The 22,001-nt window shown below is 39.5% G+C and overlaps 1 protein-coding gene across 1 annotated transcript in view; it reads right to left on the bottom strand.

Annotated features, from left to right (window-relative positions):
• crhr1 (corticotropin releasing hormone receptor 1) overlaps nt 1-22,001 on the bottom strand; it is an 87,368-nt gene that overhangs the window by 43,707 nt on the left and 21,660 nt on the right. The window contains exons 2-5 of the mRNA XM_027030045.2: nt 19,839-19,926; nt 12,841-12,891; nt 9,153-9,272; nt 3,270-3,355 (exon numbers count right to left, since the gene is read on the bottom strand). Coding sequence (XP_026885846.1) covers nt 3,270-3,355; nt 9,153-9,272; nt 12,841-12,891; nt 19,839-19,926 — 345 coding nt within the window. The remainder of the gene's footprint in view (nt 1-3,269; nt 3,356-9,152; nt 9,273-12,840; nt 12,892-19,838; nt 19,927-22,001) is intronic.

Below are 22,001 nucleotides of genomic sequence, written 5' to 3'. Positions count from 1 at the left end.
AATTTCCAGATGTACTGCATGCTTTTGGAACTCTCTCCCCTTGTATATCTGGCAATCTACTTCTCTTTCCATATCTAAATCCAACCTTAAAACATAATTTTTTCTCTAGTCTATGACCTTCCTCAGGCTTAACCTACCCATTTTCCACTGTGATCTTTCCAAATTTTATTCATTGCTGTTATCCAGGTATGATTATGTATATTGTGCTTCCTGGTGCCTCTTCCATTGTAACAAGAGGCAATAAAAAACATAATAGACATTATAATATGACACACACTAAGAGTTTATCTATAATTGTAATCATTTTAACTGTGTCACCTTTGTCCCTCCCTGGCATCATGGTTTCCATGGCAATGCTGTTTTGTTTCATTCCTGGTTCTGTTTCCCTGTGCTTCTTTGTCTTGGTTTTATTCTGTTGCGCCCCCTTGCTTGTATCCTTTCCTGCAATTATGTTTATCTGTGTCTTGTTAGTCTACATCAGTCTCGGTATTTAAGCCCTGTGTTTTGTTACTCTGGTTGTCACTTTTTATTGTCTGTTGGAAGTTTGATCTTTCACCATTCTCTTGAAGTTGTCAGTGAAGTTATTTTGGTGATCATGTCTGTTTGGTTTGGCCCTTCGGTTCGTTCAGTATTTATGGGTCTTGCTGTTTTGTGCCCTAGCCTTTGTTAGCTTTGTTATCCTAGTTCATACTTTGTTAGTGTTTATGTTTATGTTTGTCTGTTAATAAATTCCCTCTGCACTTGTGTCTGACCCCTAACATCAAGATCATCCCTTGACGTTACAGAATAACCGACCCCAAAAGTATGTTCTAGTCTATCAGCCCACATCCCTAGCCTTCATTGTACTGGCATCCAAGTATTTTTTGGGGGGAAGCTCTATGCAACTGTGTCAGGCTCTCAAGACTCATCAGACCTGCCCATAGAACGTGTGGTAGGGGGGGACTATGGACGTGAGGGAGCACGCCAGGGCTGTTCTTTCTGTGTATTCTCCTATAACACAGCCCCGGACCCCGTAGAGGAATGTGCCAGCCAGCCTCCAGACCCCAGAGAGGAACACAATGACCAGCCTCCTGACCCGTTGTCAGCAGCAGCTGTGCTTCCGGACCTCTCGTCTGCAGCAGCTGCATCCACAGGTCAGTCCATAATAGCTGCTGCACTTCCTGAAGCCCTGCCAGTTTCCATTCATGGCATGGAAGAAGCTACCCAGTTTGTTCTTGCTCCCAGCGATTTGTTATTCTGGTTGTCGGTTATTTTGGTGATCATGTCTGTTTGGTCTGGTCCTTCGGTTCATTCAGTATGTATGGTTCTTACTGTTTTGTGCCCTAGCCTTTGTTATCTTTGTTATCTTAGTTCATCCTTGGTTAGTGTTTGTTTGTGTTTGTCTGTTAATAAATTCCATCTGCACTTGCATCCGACCCCTCGCCTCACTTTGTGCTCACCCGTTGACGAAAGGGTTTATCTGTAACTGTAAGCATTTTTGGGTGCTTGAAAAATGCTATATAACTCACATGTATTATTAGTATTAGTATTATTACTACTAGTAGTAATTGTATTAATGACAGCATCCTGGTCTGTGTTTTCTCATGTCACTTTTGTTCACATATTCTGTTTTCCATATTGTCAGACACATAGATTGAGGATGACTCTTTACTTGTAATAATATCTTGGACACTTTTTAGTCCCAGTTTAGCAGATGGAAAAAGAAACCAGTCTCACAAATTTACACCCTAACTCTAAAACAACCTCCTGGCCTTGAATTGTCCCTGATGTAACTCTCTTAATATCCTTATGGAAGGCCTGGCCTGGAAATTGGTGATTTGTTTCTAGTGTGTCACATGTAAGGGTAAACACCAAACTGAGCATGACTGTGGCCGATCAAGAATGCTTTGTGCACTCCTAGCCAAGTTCTTCTGACCACCATGCCCAGGTCAGCCAAAACTGCAACCACAATCTGCAATATTGCATCATGAAACTGGCCCTAGTCCAGCATTCAGGTATCAGCTGTCTGCAATAATGTTTGCTAACCACATTATTAATGTCCATTGTCCAAGAGGTAAAAAATAAGATGGGACTTAAATGGACAGTTTGCTTTAATTGTATAGCATTGATGTGTTGCGAGAAGTTACATTTATGATAATGCCTGAGATCCAGATGCTGGCTGAATAACTAAGAGTGTACATATGGCTGTGCAGGAGGGGCCAGGCTCTGTGGACTCTGGTGGCAGTGTTACTGCAAACCTCATTTGAAGCAGGAGGTTGCTGTCATTCTCCACAGAACTTTCCTTGATCCACAGTTATAGGTAGGATTACTGAAGAACACAAAATGTTCAAACAACCACCATCTGTTCTATAAACAAGAAGACCTTTACAGTGCTTATGGTAATATTTCAATGTAATGGCAAACTGCGCTGTGAATGATAGCTTGAGTACTGAATGGCTAACCTTTTCTACCAGGCTGATCCCATTGCAAGTGAATGGGTTCTCATTTGGAGAGCCTCACTCTGAAAACCCCCACTATGAATGGGTAAATGCTCAATATGAAAGCTGATAATGATCCTATACATTATTTATTTTCCAGCCCCTCTACTCCAATCCACCTTAGAGGGCAGATGATAAATCTTGCAGCTCAAGATCAGTGTTGTATCTTTGACTGAACAGTGTACTTGTCTTTCTAAAACAGTTTAAACTGGAGGGATTAATGCACACTGGTCCTTTGAAGTAATGTTCAGCTACAGCTGGATACTTATCATCCCGACAAATGCATGCATTTATAAAACAATCTGAACATGATCTTGGCTCTCACAATGTAGCTGTACGAACACAGTATGAAGAAGCACTCAAAACTGTATTCATAGTCTACATCACAATCAATGTTTTACTCATGAGCAAGACATTCACAAAGCAAGAATGAAAATGCTTGGTTTGTAAGGGTTTGTAACTTTCACATATTTGGGTTAAGAAATAAGAGTTTCAGACTTATGGTACATATTGTCTGTACCAGGGCAGGGATACATAAAACACTTTTGTGCTTGAGAGTGACCAGCTGTATCATATTCACATTCCAAAGCAACTGAGAACAGCACTTCACTTGCTTAAGAGTGTATTTGCTTTTCCTCTGAGAGTCAGTGGTAATTTAACTGCATTATGAGCAATTGTGATACCAAATTCAAGTATGCCGCGGAGCACACTTTAGGTTGCACTAAACCCCCACATCTTGGCTGTAGTGTGTAACACACATTGTGGAGAATGGCAAGCTGTGCACACTCATACCTCTTCATTGAGTATTTCCTGACACTGCGAGTAGTTCCCCTTCTTTGCCCAAGTTCCATTGGCGAGGCATTCTCTATAGACATTATCTGGAAAATCACAGAAGGGAAAAATTCCTGTAATTAGACATTGCCAGATGACAGCAACAATGTGTAACTGGTTACTTTTAAGGCAATGTTACTATGAGTGTCCTCATAATAACTACTGCTACTTCCATGTTGTATATCCTTTTAAATAGCCTTCAGAAAGCCTTTGGGTTATACTGTCCTTTGGTTATACTGAGTAAGTTTTAGTGCTTGCTGCAGTGCTTTCTCTACTGGTTAAGCATTCTCATCCCAGGCAGAGTAGGCTACTGATGCACAGTCCTCCTTTGCTTCTTGCAGTGATTGAGCAAGCAATGAAAATTGGACAACTGGGTGCAGTAGCCTGTGCATATGCTGAGGTTACAGGAACCTTGTTAACAGCACATTCTTTGTCTTGGGAGATCTGAGGAGGCGGCGTTGTAGTTTCTTTTATCATTTATTGAAATGGTTATGAAAGAAGGTTATGTTGGGTTTTTTGGGGGGGGGGGGGCGATGTTACTCTGACAATGCCATTTGTACATATTTCTTCCATGTTTTGGTGGTGGTGGAAAATTTCAAGTGGGTATGGAACTAGACCTACTCCATTTGTATGTGTTTGTCCTGTCATTTTATTTGGATCTTACACTCCCTCTTTCTGTGTGTGTGTGTGTGTGTGTGTGTGTGTGTGTGTGTGTGTGTGTGTGTGAGGAGAGAGAGAGAGAGAGAGAGAGAGAGAGAGAGAGAGAGAGAGAGAGAGAGAGAGAAAGATGGATGTGTGGGACACGAGCACATATGTGGAGAGTAGCATAGAGGGGTAAACCTACTAGCTTGCTCTCTGGGCTTGTGACTTTTCTATGGTTTTAGATAAAATATTTAAAGGTATTTTGGCTTTTACAATTTTAAGACTGGAATCCTAAATTCAAATAAATGTAAAGCTTTTGCACTTCGTCTGGGTTCCTTGTGTAATTACAACTTAAAATAACACTATTTTAATCCTTTAAGCAGTGAAAAACTACATCAATTGTATTTCTATTTAAAATAAAAGAACCTGATCAAGTAAATGATGCTCCTTGTTCTAGCTGCTTACTTAAGGTCTTGATCTAAAACTGGGTTGTGCTGTTGAAACTCCCACAGTGGTGTGGTAGGTGTTTCCCTTTGAAAGAAGTGTGGGCCTTAGTTAGCCCATGTAGGTACATCCATTCACAATTGGATTACTGTATAACAGCAAGAAATAACATCATGACTACTGACCATCATCACAGACCAATATAATATCTTTTAACTACACAGAGATGACATAGGGGGATAAGGGTTAAGACAATAGCTGAAATGGACTCTCATTAACTACCAAGTAGTTTCTTTATTATCTTATACCTGTATTTCTTCTCTGGGTACAGGATCTGTTGTCCTGGGGTAATGCTCAATTCTAACCCACTGACAGTTTCACCTAAGAAAGTACCTTGTTACTATGGCATTATTTAGACTTATGAATCCATGCTCCATCAAATATCCGCTCATACTGTTTAGCCACGACCAGTATTAGACCTCATGATATGTTTGTCCTCTGACAATACATCCCTATTTGACCACATTGTTCTACATTTTAAATTGAATGCATATTAACATTCAACCACCGCATGCCGCTAATCATCAACCCACATTCCAGGAAAGATTCACCATCTTCTATATCTGTCTTTTGTGTGCGTATCTGGGTTTCCATGGAGATGACTTGTGTGTTGACAGGAACAAAGAAATACTTGTCAGTACGAGGCACTAGCCTCACCCCAGTTCTCGGAAGAGTGAAGCTAGGACATAATCTTCAAAAGTGAAGGAGAGCTAGACCTTGATTACGATAAGGTTCTGACACAAGACTAAGCTTCTCACCTTTTCAACAGACCAAAACCGGACACTCCTATTCCATTAGACTCACCACTAATTTGTCTTCCACCTTTTGATTGGCCTAAAATTGACAGTTGGAAGGGAAAGTGAGGTGTTGTGACAAACAACCTGACCAATATTATTGTATTGTTTCATCATCATCCCCAACAGTTCAGGAGGGAGTCAGTCCTGTGTCAGTCACAAAAAAAGGATAAATGGAAGTCAAAAGTGAACGCCTGGATATATAGCCTAAAAATTGGCTGTCTTGGTGAAAACCAGAGAGGCAACCCTGGAAGGGGCTCAGAAATCGATTGCTTGTGCGAGGTTACTGGGCATTCTGCACTCATCAGGTTGTTTTTGCTGCTGGACTCTGCATGTGTGAAAATGAGAATCATCAGTGTCACTGTTTCTCACCAGTAAAGCCAGAGTTTCTTTTGTCTGCTTCATTACATTTCCAGCAAGAGAATCCTGAGGAATTAGAAGACGAGATCATATATCTCTCTTCCTGTCTCTTTCTCCCTCTCTCTCTGCTCCTACTATATTTAAAACAGTATTGCGTTAGTACAGTTACTATGCTGTGAGACTTTTCCCCCCAGTTTTATTCATTTATTTTATAGTAAATATGATGTGTTGGAACATAAACATTGTGGGGGGCAATAACATAAAATGTGTGGACATTACATAGACCAGAGCCCTTCTGATGCACTGCAGAAGGCTCACAACAGTCCTACGGCCATGACGTGCTGGGAAACTGGGCTACTAATTGATTCTTGTTCTAGTCAGCAACTGCCAAAACTGTAGGCTCCCTAGGACTGACTCCCTGTTTATTAGTGAAGCTAAAGACACCACAGTAGTGCCTGTATATGTAACTGGTGAGAACTGAATCATTAGCAGTAGTAAATACCCCCATATTTACCACATTTACTGTCGCCCACCACTACAGGCTTTGCTGGGGTGCAAACTGTTGTCCTGCAGTGAGACACAGATGTACAGCAGGATGGCATGAGAAGATAAAGAGACATCGGGACAGCAGGAGGAAGAACTACCTAACTTCTGCAAGCGAAGCACTGTGGGTGGGAGCAGCAATGTGTGCTGACCCATGGAGGTAGAAACAATCATGGAGATGTGTACATGCTGAGCTGCTCTTTACCTGCAGCCTGAACACATCAGGCAAGTGCAGTGCTGTCCGACCGCACGCCAAGCACAGAGGAGGTAATAAACAACTACAGCAAGGCGAGACGGACTCATATGAAGGGAGTGGAGAGGGTGCAGGAAATATACATTTCTTCCTTGTTGGAGCACAAGTTTGTGTAGATCGCCTAAGTCAAAAACAACTTTTAACAAAAACAAACATGGGTTTACTGGTTCATAGACAAATGAGGCTCTTTCCCTTTTGTTTTCATTGGTGGTGAGTTATAGCGCACTGCTTATTCACAGTGTATTTCTGAACGATCATAATAACCATAATGATCATAATGAGGGTGTCATTGAGGAGTCATCAAGGAGTAATTCTAGATGGATACAAGACTGACCTCCTTTACCCCCTCCATGATGCTGCTCAGTGTAAAGGAGCATCTTAACAATACAATTCAGAACCAATTTATGGGTTGAGACCTGAGAATTGTAACATATTTAAACTTAATTAGTGTAGCAGTGTAAACATATTCTCAGTAGAAAAAAGAAAAACCCATGTAGTTCTGAGCAGACCTAGTCTTCAGTGCAATGACACAATGAACTTTACAACTAAGAAATGACACAGATCCTTTTTATGACTACAATTAATTTTTGAAGATTTCTTGCTACTTTCTCACCGTGAATGGAAAATATTATCATTTTGATTATATGAGGAATTCAGTGTCATCTCACTCTTCCCTACTTCCATACTTCACAGTACATTCACAACACATTTATCAACAGCCTTTTCTCTGCTGTTTAAACACACCTATACACCGGTCTTTCTTCTCACACAACACAAACACACACACACACACACACACACACACACACACACACACACACACACACACACACACACACAGACACACACATTAAACTGCTATGGAGAGGACAGGATTCTTATTACATTTTTTTGGACTTGACTGGGTGTACTTAATCCTTGGAAGTATCAAGTAAATAGCTTGGGGGTATAGGGTAAGATGCTTAAGGTGGAATTGTATAATCAATCAGGGCTTCAGCTCTATTTAAGTAGACACTAATAGATGCAAATGTTGCTTTCTTTGTCAGAGGGTATGTGTGCATATATTTGTATGAGTGTCTTTTGTACCTATGCAGAATTAGATTTTCAGCTTTTGTGGTCTGCTTAGGATTTGAACAAAAAAGAGTAAATTAATGCATTTTTACTGTGACTGGGAGAGAGTGACATATTTCCTCACTAATATTTGCTTTCCCGTTCTTGTTTTTGGATTGAACTGGAGCATTTTGCCTATTATTTGCCACACCATTATTGACATAAGATACCAGAATATGTCAGTTGTACTTCCAAACTATCCTACCCCTGCCTTCCATGACAACACTGTTAAAAGCTACAAAAAGCTTTGATTTACAACAGAGAGACGGGAGAGAGGACTTTTGGGGAAAACCTGCAGATACAGTCTAAAGACACAAAAGCTGTGTTGAACAGCATTGGTCATGTAAGCCTCAGTGCAGAGGTCCTTCTGGCTGAGACAGGGAAGGGAGAGAGTCAGAGGTAGGACAACAACCACCACAGAAATACAACAAACTCATTTAGTAAACCTACACATTGATCCACAGGGACTAAGGTTTCCTAACCTCTGTGTCATGGGAATAACCTGCATTATCTCAGTGTTTCTATAATCAATGCCCTTTTCATGTTTTAAAACATATACTGGTTTCTGCAGTGAGAAAAACACACACACACACACACACACACACACACACACACACACACACACACACACACACACACAGTGTGTACTTGGGTTGCAGACATAGCCTTTATTGTTTCAGCTCTTATCTCCCAGTGCCAGGGACACAGGAATCCACAATGCTGTGTGTAACTGCGCAGAGGCCAGGCCAAGCAAGAACTTATACTGCTATTTGGTTTCTGATCAAATTACAATTGAGACAGTTAGGGTTCCCCATCAGACATGTTGAGGTGTTTGTCACTGCTGCATGGCATAGTCTGACATAGTCTGGCATAGTCAGTGTGCCTGTATGTATTGGGTTGCTTTGAACAGTACTGGTATTGTAGATGTACTCAAATTTCAAAGAAGTTGTAAAAATGTACCCTGTAACTATATACTATTATGAGATATTATTATATTTCAAATATTCTAATTATAAACTATATAGTTAGAATTCATTTCAAAGCACTTGAGCTGTAAATTCTTTTTCTTCTGTATTTTAATGGAATGTCATTTGTTCCACTCACACCAGCAGTTCTGCCATGCCCACCTCCTCTCTCTACCATCACATTCAATCAGGTTCACCCCAATGCTAATGAGGCACAGATGAGGCACCCATTTCCTCTCCTACTCAGGGCTTCCTATTTATATTCCTTCCTTTCCTAACCATTTTGCGAAATATTGACACTGTCATGTTGTGTATCGAGCTGTCCTTTTGTCTGCTAGTTTTTCTAGTTACCAAACTCTGCCTGCCTTTCAGACCCAGCCATCTGCCTGACCCTCAAACACCACCTGGATTCTGCCTCTGGTTACCGACCAGACTGGACTGACTTCAAATACTGGTTTCTCCCCAGCCTGTTCCAACACTTCAATACAACCTCTTGCAATTGGATCCATTCTCTTTCTAGTCTTCTTTTTCATTGCATGGAGGATCAGTGCACACCTCTGAACGGATGTAATATTAAACCTTCCCATTAAATCCCTCCCTTTTTGATAGTCCTGTCATATAGCTTCCTTTGTTTTATTTATTCATCAGTGTAGATGAGTGATGTTGGACTCACTGGTGGTGTTGTAGCGGACACCCAGGAAGCTCTCCGGGCAGGGCCGCGATACGATCTCACCCGCACTGCTCTTGGGCCAGCATGTCCCAATGCCATCTATCGATATATTACAGAATAAGCCTGCAGAGAAGAGAGAGAGGAGAGAGGAAGAGCGAGTGAGTGAGAGAGAGAGAGAAAGAGAAAGAGAGAGAGATTTTGGGCATTATTTAGGCCCACAGCTAAGGGAAGATTTTCATGCCATTAACTCTTGCTGAAGTCACATTACTATCTATGCTTTGTAAATGCTATTTTTGTAAGCACAAGTGTAATTTATCTTTATTTCACAGCAAACTAATATACAATGCAAACTAATTTTTAATCCTGTATCTGTTACCGTGTATCCTGTATCTGGTTGCTGTATTCTGAACTCTATAAAATATTATTTGCACACCCATACATTTTATATTTATGAATCTTCATATCCTTGGCTAATAAACCTTATGCAAACAAAAAATTGAGCACGCTAAAAGTAATGACCCAGAGAGACAACAATTTCATAAAGATACTCCAGATTTATTTCTCTTTATCCAATCCTTTGCGAGTGTATGGGTATGTATGTGTCCACCTGTGTGCACATTCTTTTCTGTGTGTGTGTATGCATGTACATTTTTGTTTTCTGCTTTTGTTTTCTGCTTAAAGTACACATATTTGCAAATACTGAATGAATCACCAAATCACATTTTATCATCCATAGTAGTCTCTGTAGGCAAAGGAATCTCAGTGTCATTTAACTCTCCTAATCCACCCCTGAAACCACACCCCATTTCACTTTCATCTTGCCCCTGAAACCATAGTGTTCAACATGCCCCCACAGAGTATGAAATGCCCTTTCTCTTGGTGCTGTTTCCCAAGTATCATGAGGGTTTGTTAATCCATCTTAGTGTTGCCAGTAGTACTGACAGTATTGAAGGGATGTGCTGCTGCAGCATCTGAGAAGATATAGACCACATGACGCCTCTCTCCTTCCCTACTTTAGCATGGGCACACAATGAGGTGAACGTATGGAGTGGTTCAGACTTCTCCTTGGTGTGTGGAGAAGCAATGAATCTTAACCATGGTCTTGAAAATAAAGAGTTGTACGATTCAAGTAAGATGCAGGCAGTGTTAGTTGTAGTCTTTGCCCATCCACCCCAATTCAGTGTCTTTAGAATATGAAAGAGGAGGGTCTTCCTGGTCTGTATTGAAAAATGCCAAAGACAAACTTCAATATGGTAACTGGAAAGAAAATAAACCAAACAAAAACAACATCAACAAAAAGAATCTCAAGGATAAATACATTGTTAACTTGAAATTGCTGCATATACATGTTTGTGAAGATTGGTTTAGTGGTCCTTTGCAATATGAGACAATAGTCATATGGTGGCTGTGGAATCTTTCTGTGTTTGTCTTGACATGGTTGTTAAGTGTCCTGATTGATTTTTACACTTTATTGTGGTCTGGACTCTTAGTAGGGGCTTAGCATGGATGGGAATAGGCCATGTGAAATGTGGAGTGCTAACCTACACCATCTAATTACCTCTGCCAATGGCCTGCACCTGGCAGTGAGTAATGGTAATCTTAGCCCATTTTTAAAGACTGCTATTTATGTATTGTTTGTCCCATTAAAAGGTTTAATAAATAGTGATGGAAAACACACACAGGAAGAGTATATGTGTGTGTGTGTGTGTGTGTGTGTGTGTGTGTGTGTGTGTGTGTGTGTGTGTGTGTGTGTGTGTGTGTGTGTGTGTGTGTATGAGTGAAGGAACAGGGATCCACAAAGATTTAGATGCATTAATCTTAAAGATTTGAGCATACAGAATGGTGTGATGCAGACTCACAGTTAAACAGTGCTATGTGTAATCAGTACACCAAAATGAGATGAACAGCATGAAACCTGACAAACTGTTAGAACTTCTCCTCTCCCTTAATATAATTTGTAGTATATTTTAATCCCTTGATCACTTGTACCTTTACTCCAATGTTGTTAATGAAGCAAGTTACTTTTTCAGAATAACATTGGTTTAGCTACTCTTCCATTGCAGTGAGTCTGGAAGAAGTCTAGACTAATTAATGAGGCAAGAATCAGAGCAGGCAGCTCATATAGCCTGAAACAGAACTAGGCTTTAAAGTCCTACTCGCACTGATCAAAGAAAGAAAAAGAAGTAGAAAAACTTCAATTCTTATTTATTAACCAAGAAGTAATGTTACGGAACACTCGCCTCCCTCGAGTCACGTGGTTTGGCCCGCCACGTGCAATGGGAGGATCCTGTTTGTAGCCACACCTGCACACACCTGTATTGTGTTAATCTTTGTGTATTTAAACTTTTGTCATTGTGTGCAGTGTTGTTGGTTATTGTTGACGTAATGTGTTAATGTAGCGTGTTAATGTGAATGTTAAATGTTCTTCTTATCATTGTTAAATGTATCCATGTTCATCGTGTTTGTTCACTGTTAACCATGTTGCGTTCATTGTTTGTAATACATGTGAGTGCCGTTGTCTTTATGTTTCAATTAAATGTTTGTCCATGTCGGGGAAGTCTGTGCGTCCTGCTACATGCCCTGCGGCACTCGGGCCACCGTGTTACAAGTAAGAGTTACTGAAAGACTATGTTCTGGAATTCCCATAAACAAACTAGCATTTCAAATGTCAAAACAGTCAAATGTTCTTTAAGAAATAATACAGTAATACACAGTAGATTAAACGATACACAGACATAAAGAAACTCTTCTTAACGCTGGAGGTGTTTGATTAACAGTGGGTAAAAAAGTCTCAGTGTTCTGGTTAAATGTGACCACAAGTATGAGATTTACAAAAATGCACACCACAGTTGTGCCACAGTCTTCTTGATAAGAGTATTTTAAGCACAAGAGATTTTTAGTGGTTGTGAGATGAAATCTACAATGCAAGTTGATTCTGGGATTATATTTATTTTGGATTATATGTAGTTTGAAAATTTTATCCTGAGTATAGTATTTTAAGGTGTTCCTAAATAACATTATTTACAGCATTATGTAATATTAACATGCCATGAACTTTACCCATACATAATACTAACAAATTAATTACCACCTGCATTTACAGATTTAAGTGTTGGCCATGGGCAAACAGGTTACGATTACATGCTTAAACATTTTGAAAAGAAAAGAAATCAGTATCTAAATCAAAAATATTTGGTGTCCATTACATTTGGAAAATGTCAATTAATTCAACCTCATTATTTACTAATGGTTCATTAATGTTGAAATTCATGGTGGTTATCGAAATGAATACTATATAGAATGTTAGATAAGGGAACCTTTAATGTGGAAGCATTCTTTCATTAAAGAGCTATACATTTCAGCAGCTGGCTTTACAGTGATGCAGCGTAGGAGTTATGACACTTGAAGCTGCAAAATGTGATTCAAAAATATCTCCACATCTAAACTGAGCCAAGCTATTCATTATCGAGGGAATTGTGCAATAAGCTTGACTGTAGAAATGGTACATTTTTATATCAGCTGTGAGAACTTTGGCTGTTTTTAGAAACTGAAATTGAACATTCACATACTGGTTGAATGAACTCATGCAACATCGATCTGGGCCCAGCTTGACTTCTAAAAACACTGTAGAACACTGTTAATTTAGTATGTATATAGGTGAACAAAGTTAGGAGATGGAGAATGACCTCACCTGTGTTATTACTTGAGCTGGATGTCTGGTTCCACAGTAACAAAGTGCGAGCTGGAAAAAGAACAAAATGAAATGGAACATTACAGCTGTCCTGTAAACAAATAAATGTTTTTTTTTTTCAATCAGTGCAAAAAATGTTATGGTCAAAGCCCTATGTTCCTTCTATGACCTGGTTGTTTCCAATCTCTGTTCTGACCTTTCTACTGCAATGCACTTAACAGTAATTCTCAACAGTAATTATCGAGCTGCGCCAAGTGTGCATGAGCAGAAAAAACACAGGCCTCCTAAGTAGTGCTCTAATCTGCTCTGGTGCATCAGGCCAGAAAACAACAGTACAGTGATATTCTAAATCTCTGCCCAAGGTGATGCGGTGGACTTGCCGTTGCAGTGTGCTTGCTTGCACCATACATTCTCTGTTCTCTTCTCCTGTATGTATGACTGCAGTGTCGTCCTTTAAGTTCCCTTGTTGGCTTTGATAGAAACTGTGGCTTGTGGAGCCCCAGGGGATGCTGAGGGGGGTGGCTAGGATAAAATCTATGACGTGTATCATATTGAAAACTGTGTCAGAACCCGTACTTTGTAGTTTTGTGTGTACGGATGGTGTAATAGCCAAAAGCAGACATCAGAGAACTTGCAATGGTGCATCTTGTTATCCTTGGCATTATAAGAGGTCTTCAACAAAACAGTGGAACAGTGAAATCATATCCAATATGTGATTTGTCATCTATCCTGAACTCTCAGCTGCAAACAACAGTCATTATAAGAAACAACAAACCAAACATTGTACACTGTAATACAATGTGGTTGGTATGGTGTAGTGGGTAACAATGCTGCCTCTCCTGTTGGGGTCAGGGCTTGAAACCCCATCTGAGCAAGTACCAATAAGAGTCCTTGGCAAGGCTCTTAACATCTAGCTTTGTCTATGTCTGTAATAAGCTTAAAATTATAAGTTGCTGTGGATAAGAGTGTTTGCCAGATGTGTAAAATGTTCAGAGAGGGTGGAAATCAAAGCTACCTCATGCTTAAAAATGTAAGTCTGTGCAACTTAACTGGAAGGCTGCCTTTTAATGGTTTGTGGCTGCTTTTAATTAATGTTGATCATATACTAGCAAATGTAATTTCCCATAAGTTGTTGTGACCTTTCTTTTTTTTTTAAAGATCATCATTTGGGATCAGTTGAAGTAGAGAAAATAAGTCCCAAAGGCAGGGCCATGAGCAGTCACAGAATTCAGTGTGCTTTTGGATTGATATTCGCTGTTTATTGACTCATCCCTTTGTATTAGATAAGTGCCACTACAGTGACGCTATCTGCGGATGGTTCTGCTGAACAGCACAGTCAAAAGCCATTTTGGTAACTGGGCAAATCATTTAAGTGACTGTGTGAATTTCTGATTTTAGTAGAATAAGACAAATGGGTAATATTGGTTTATTATTCACATATTCATTTATTTTTGTGCCTCACTGCATGAAGCCATGTTGCACTATTATTTTTAGAAATGACAGCAACCTCATGGCTAATGCAGGCCAATGGTGTGACTTTGGTTATGCTGTGCCATTGGGCCATGTTCTCAGCAGGATTTACTGTGGTGGTTTGTGCTGGCCAGGCTTTGGAGTCTGACCTGCTGCAGTGGTTTGAGTGTGCCACCTGTATCCTGGTGCTAACCCAAACAAAACGGGCCAGTTGATGTGATCATATGCTGCACAAAAGAGATGCTACGAGGTTCTGTGAAATGAGGTTGTTGACACTGCCTATGTCACCCCCATGCAAGTGGATACTACCAAAGGGTCTTAAATAATAAGACCAATCATGTTTGCTTTTTTGTCTGACATTCACAAAACTGATCAATGGGCTGCTATCCAGATAAGCTCATATTTGATTTGATGACTATTTTGGTGTTTAGATTTAGGGGCTTTATGGGGACAGCCTGGTTCTCAGGGGATAAACACATTTATTTCCCTTGAGTCTTGAAAGAGCTACTGCACATTGGAAAGGAACTGTAGTCCAGGCCACATGGGTCTGGCACTTGGGGATCAGTTCTTCTCTGACCCATGCAGAGCATTCCCATAGCACAGATTTCAGTTCTCAGGCTGGAAGTAGATTAAGTGAACCAATTTCATGGAGACCCATATGCTCTGCCACATTTACCAGTACTGACATTCTGTCAGGCCTGACACAGTTGATTTATGGTATGGGAAATCTGAGGGATAAGTGCTTTTAGAAGAGTGCATCTATGACTGATCCCTGACAGCCTCTTGGTGTATTCATAGAGGCACTGAGTTCTGACAATCACTGGTATTACTACGGTGGCACATAACAAGCCTCACATAAAGCTGAGGAAACATGACAATCTGATAACACTAGACAGTCTGATAACACTAGACAAACAAAATGTGAACTTTTTTTTGTCCCACATATTTATGCTTAATTTGAATCTGTTTTTAATTATTTAATTTGATATGCATGGTTTTTAAGTGACAGAGCAATTAAATTTGACAATAAACATATATTACATATTTATCAGTAAGGCTGTTATTACATTTAAAAATATGCACAAACGTCTTTCTAACATGTACAGATATTTCCCTGCTATTTGCCCTCAGGAACATCCCTCCTAGTCCAGCAATGGCTTGCCAATATAGAGGGGATTGGTACCACTTTTCTATACAATACATAATGATATACTAGTGTACTGAAATAAACAAACAAACAAAAAAACTATTAGCAATAGAGAAATTCTGAAAATATATTTGGATTCAGTGTGCAAAAATACATAAAATACATATATTTTTGAATGTGATGAAATTTTTGTTAACCAGTGTAACATATTCTATGAGCTCAATTACAAAAAAAGACATCTTTTACAGGAGATCATGAATGAAAAAGATGGGTGAGCATTGCGCAACATCTATTGGCGACAAAAATATGACATGCAGGCTCTACCCCTGAATCATGCTGTTTGGGCCTTGGATTGTGGATCCGTGGAACAGATGGTTATAGTGCAGATGACTGAGCACTGATATAGTGAGGGGATCAGGATGAAGGTGCCTGCACCACAGACCAGTCAGCTAAGGATCAGTAGTAAGAGAGGGAATGCAGGTGGAAGCTCCACATGAAGCCTGGCTCATTTAGGTTTTTTGATAAATTAAAAAAAATAAAGCAAGAGCAAGAACCATCAGTATGGTTTATGTGTAGAGATGCTTATCCACAGTGGTACTATATAGTTCTAGTGTCTGGCAATTACTTTAAAATGAACCTCATTAGCCCTCATCTTGTTAGAAGAGGGAGTTATCAGTAACAAAGGAACAGTTAAAGCTATTGACAAGGTCTTTATATGTACAGTAGTCTCATAAATTGCCTGGGTATAGGCCACTTCTATTGGCAAGTTCATTTTAAGTGCTGATGTCTTGCCATAAAAGCAGATTTCTTATGCTATAATAGCTGCTACCTGAGCTAAACTGCCTTAGGGAGAGTCCAGGAGCTCTACCAGTGTAGCTTCCAGTGAGGTTCTGCAGTGGGTTAGCCACACAAACTCCTTTTGACTGAGAGGAGAAAATAATACTTTGTACTGTTCATGTTCTATCATTTGATATTATGCAAAATACACACACACACACACACACACACACACACACACACACACACATTTATATTTGGACTGACACATATATTGACTGGCAAAATGTTCTTTATTTTATGGCAAAAATTGTTAAGGTTCCTAGATTTAACAGAGTTTTGAAGTTGACAGAATACATAATACATAATAAGGTCCTTTGCAATGTAAATATTTTTTAGCATGCAGTAAAATCTGGCATATACCTGTATCAATTGCAATGTCAATTGTAAACAAAATATTTTACATAAAAGAGAGGCTTTAACATTTAAAAAGCACACATAAATACATTTTAGGTTTTGTGACATAGTCCTCTTATGGCTATATTCAGTAACTTGCAGACAAATAAAAAAATTAATAAAAAATATAAAAATAAAGCAATCTGAATAGATTTATTCTGTTCATCACAATAAACAATATATTCATAACAGTGATGATAGCAGTGTCAGAGAGTGAATGGATGCTAATCACGTTTAGTGCCAATGGCACTAATGCTCGCTGCTAATTGCAGGTTTGTGCATATTCTGCAAGAGGCACGTGTTTGTTTCCTTAGTGACCGTACTGCTGCAGAGCGATGCAATGTCCATGATGTGAAGACATCCGTTATTGTCTACTACCATTCTGTTAAGCAACACATGACCTCTTGAACCTGTTAATGTCAGTGTGTTGCAATCATGGCAAAGGAAAGTGGGCTTATCTCTGCAGGGTGAAAATGTGATTTCACTGGGTTTTAAAATGTAAAATTCTGCAGCAATAACTCTACTTAGGCAGCTGCAGATGGGATTCAACACAGCTGACTAAACTGTCATGAGTTATTGTCTTTCAGAAAGTTTAGGTTTATGATGGTGACACTGCAGACCTTAAAACTCACATTAGCCTCATATTAACATCATATATATATACAACTATATTCCTGATTGTCTCTAATTTCCAGTGTTGAAAAGCCACTGTGAATCATTTGGATCCCTGTGAATTATTTGGATCTGTGCCATCTAAGGCTGTCTGGTGTGGGCTATGCTGTGTATCCTAGCCAGCTGGAGACAGTTCTCACATTAACATGAGATGAACCTGGATCTGAGGCTACCAGATGACCAACACACTGATGGCCTACATGTGCCGTGTGATTAGTGTACAAAGTTACTGTTTAACATTTAAGCTTGGTTGCCTTGCTAGAAAGTTATGTTTGGTTAGCAGAGGCTGTTTTCTTTTTCATTCTGTCAAAACTGTTGTTTTTTGTTTTTTGCCAAGGTTATGAGAGTGGGAAACACTGTGATTGACTGTAGCTTATATGGGTTGCTACCAGTCTGGTGTTACTATGAGCTCTGCAACTGTCTGCTCACACATGTGCTTTTCTAGTTTTTTTTTGTGTGTGTAAGAACAGGTAAAAAGGTAAAAAGAGATACTGAGACTGAGGTGACATTAACATATTGGATATTATTTACCTATTCGGTATACATGGCATCAGGAGAGCAATTGAAACACCTTTTTTTTTGCTTATTCAGAGTTGATAAATGGCAACTCTGTACAGTTGACACCTGCTGTATATTCATGAAGCAGAGCTGCCATTCATATTTTTAAAAATAACAGCACATTACGGGTTACCATTACAGGTTACTGGTTAAACATACCTAAGAAAAGAACCATGCACTCATTGCTAAATAAATAAATTCATGTATAAATAAATAAAAATGATATGCATATAATTTTATTTATGTATTTTTATATATTATTTATTCATAAATAATATAAATAATAATAAAAATAAGTAATAATTTAGTAGTCATATTCTAAGTGCAGAATCTTTTCGCAGAGTACTATGCGCTAATCCCGTATGCGTGCACTCCCGTTCTCCTGCTAATGTTCACATAATGATGTTTATGGGACATTATTGACCACAGGAAGAAAGTACAAAGACAATCAGAGCATGTTATTGTTAACGTTCCCTGCACAGCCATATGCCAGTAAAATAATTTCATGCATTTACATCAGGTGTCCTTGTCTTCTATCAGCTACATCCTCTTTCCTCTGATTTACAATTTGCTTGGTAAGTGTTTTACAAGATATATGCAAAGTGCATACAAAACAAAAACAAACAAATAAAATGTGGATGCTTTGTTGTCTGTTTAGGGATGGCCAGAAGAGGAGGGATGGCAGGATATGATGTCAACACCACCACCATTCGGGAACTGATGCTGCCTTGTAGTAATGTGTGTTCACACAGCTGTGCAGTAAATTATTCTCTAATTTTTCTGGCCTTATGTAATTGTCTCATATTTTGGCTGGGGCCATCAGAGCAAAGTGCAGGCCTGGTGGCACTTCTGATAACATTAAACATACAATATATATATATCCATATATTTCCATATGAAGAAGAAAGAACAATTCAGTTATATGTACGTGATTTCACTCATGTTTTTTAATAGTTTTTTTTAAAATTTATTTGGCATTCTATTGGTATTTGTTTAAAATGCAAGGATACTACAGAAAATGAACAATACTTTTTATTCATTTAAATTTAGGGGTTTTGGAGAGTATAGGCTATAACATAATTACATAAAATTGAAATAGTTATGTGTACAGAAAGAGGCAATGTACAGAAAGAGAAAGTATCTCATCAGCTTTCTATTTATGCTCTTTGACCGATTAGAAGCTTTTTTTTAAAAGCAAGCAAGAGGTCACAACACCAGCAAGAGGGGTGTATAAGAGAGAGAGGGGCTACACTCATGCCCCTCATCAGGGGTCCTCACACTGGGCTACACCATCCTTTCACAGCAGGGTTCATCTACCTGGGGCACACTCCCAATGGCCTCACAGCCATCCCATCTCTGACACCATGTGTAATGAAGGCATAAGGAATCCACCCTATCCAGGACTCAAACGCAGGGCTGACAGAAGGTAAACATGAACTCTGACCAACAGACCAAAGATCTAGCTCTCTGGCACAGCAGTCAGCGCACCAATTTAACCTTCCTAAGTGATGGTCTCCCTCACATCACCAATCACACCAAATCTCCTCTAATCTTCTCTTCCTTAACTCTTAACTTGTCCTTTTATTATTTTTGATTCCATATAGTATTACGTGTAACATCATGTGCTTTTTAATGATGGATCAGTACAGTTTAAAGAAGTATGAAAGCAAGGGCAAAAACTGAGCCATATTTCCCATGAATCTCTTTGGGAATCTCATGCAATTTTCAGAAATCTTGTAGGAAAAAACACAACAGGAATTATTTTTCCAAACTAATAAATATCAATGCTTTCTGCTATACTTTACATATGAGCATATTTTCATATAAGTATCTTGGAATGTATTATAACCATTAAACGTAAAAGAAAGAAGACTGCTGACCCAGTTATGGTTTCACCAACACAAGAGTGCACACTCACCAGTGAGGTTGGTGGAGAGCAGCAGAAGCGCATCACATGTCAGCTCAGCCGTGGCCCCGGAGATGAGTGTAACCCAGATGGAGAACACCTGCATGCAGGGAAAGAAGGACTGTGAAAGAGACATTCAGGTGGGGGATGGGGGGCAGTGTTGTGTTACCAAAAAAAGGGAAAGAAAAGTGTACAGTGAAATTTCCTGTTAGGCAAGTGGTAAGAAGATAGCATATGTTTCATATTTAATGCCAGTGCATGTGAGGATACTGATGTGGGAGCAGAGCACAGGTGTGTGATATGCAGCAGATAGACCACAAACACATCTGAACATGATGCTGAAGCGTGAACGTGGTGGTAAACACATTAGTCACGTGTTGTGCTTCACTCGTTTTTGGCGCTTAGCAGTAGCAATTTGAGCTCAGTCAACTGTGTACTGTGTGTACCGCTCCAGACATCACAGCATGTCAAGGCAGGAGATGGGATATTAAGCTCGACTTTAAGCATAAAGAGCAATCATTTGTTACTGCCTCAAACATGAACAATCCCCAAATGAATTTTTGATTGACGTGCTTCCAGTGTTGGTGTGTAAACATCTGTAATCCACAAAGGACACAAATAATTGCACAGCATATACAATAGCTGCAGCTGCTTAGCCCTCGATGTAAGTTTTATGTAATGCACATCTGTCTGAAAAGTTCAAAAGAAATCTACATTTTACTGGACCAAAGCTATTTAAATCACTGAGGGTATAGGGTTCTGTCTGCTACAGTAGGCATAGTACATTCTTCCAACACGCTGAGCTATTTCTTTATGCTGCAGAACAGCAAATACTGTTAAGTGGATGAATATACACAGTTAAAGATAGAAGGCATGATTTAATCATTCATTCAGCTCCTGCACAGTCTTGCCAATAACAAGGCACTTGAACACCAGACGATTAACCTGTCTTGAGGCTCAGTGAACTGGGCTATTACCAACTATTACAAACATGAATGAGCCTCAGAATACTAACTCAGAATGTCTACGTCATAATCTTTCTGTGTTCTTGTATGTGTCTCTGTGTGTATTATTCTTTGAATTTAATGCATCATTGTGATCAGCATTCCAGAATATTAGATACATTTGATCTAGTATTTACAGACTTTGCTTGATGCTAAAATGATTCATATTATCAAGGTATTTATAGTAGGCTTTAAGAACACCAGTTCACATTTTCTTTAGAAAGAAGAGATGAAGAAAGTAGCCCTTTTTTAAACAATAGATGTTTAATTGGAGAAGCTTGGCAGTATAGGACACAGTCACTTTGTTCTGGTGTGATGCTTCCCTGTTAATGCAGTGTAAGGCTGTGGAAAGCGAACTGCTGAGATGGGATTCAGGGGCAGGCTGTGTTTTTTATTGAACAAAGTCGTAACTTGAACGTGGGAATATAACGGAGATTGACAAGGTTGACGAAGACAGATATGATCACCAGAACAACAACAATAATAACAGCAGGTAAAAGTAATGACGTCTGCCAATGTGCCAATGGGCGCAGAGCAGGATACACAGACCCCCTTGTCTGTGGAAGATGTTTATTAACATAAAACGTGGTCAACAATAGTGGCACTCACATATAACATCTACGGAGAACATAATTAAACATTTAACACTAAACAATGAACACGTACACATAAATGAGTGACAAACACAAATCCACGTTACTACTACTGTGATGTATATAGAGATTGATGTAAAGTAGCGACAATGACCAACACAGGGCATACACTGACAGGGGTTTAAATAGACCAACAAACATGTAACATTCAACCCAGCACAGATGTGTGCTATCCTAGGTGGGCGTGGTTACAATAACACAACTGTGAGTCCCCTTGCACGCGGCGGGCCGTGCCACGTGACTCATGGGGGGAGGAACGTTCCGTGTCAAGGGCAACAACAAAGAGAACCAACAATCATGGCTGGGGAACATAGGGTTTAAATATACATGACATGGAGGGACCAACACAAATTGAGGACTGGCAACAGGGATTACAGCATAGCACATGGAGTTCAACGTGATGGAAGACAAAAACAAAGACACATTACCACGTGTAGGGAAACGTTGATGAGGGGGAAAATGACATGCATTTTAGACTGCATGGATATGTGTACATTGACAGTACCTGTATTCTGTGA

This window comes from Electrophorus electricus, chromosome 1 (genome assembly GCF_013358815.1).
Source record: "Electrophorus electricus isolate fEleEle1 chromosome 1, fEleEle1.pri, whole genome shotgun sequence".
Classification (NCBI taxonomy): domain Eukaryota; kingdom Metazoa; phylum Chordata; class Actinopteri; order Gymnotiformes; family Gymnotidae; genus Electrophorus; species Electrophorus electricus.
Note: the sequence above shows the minus strand (reverse complement) of the source record. Positions and strands in the feature narration are given on the sequence as shown.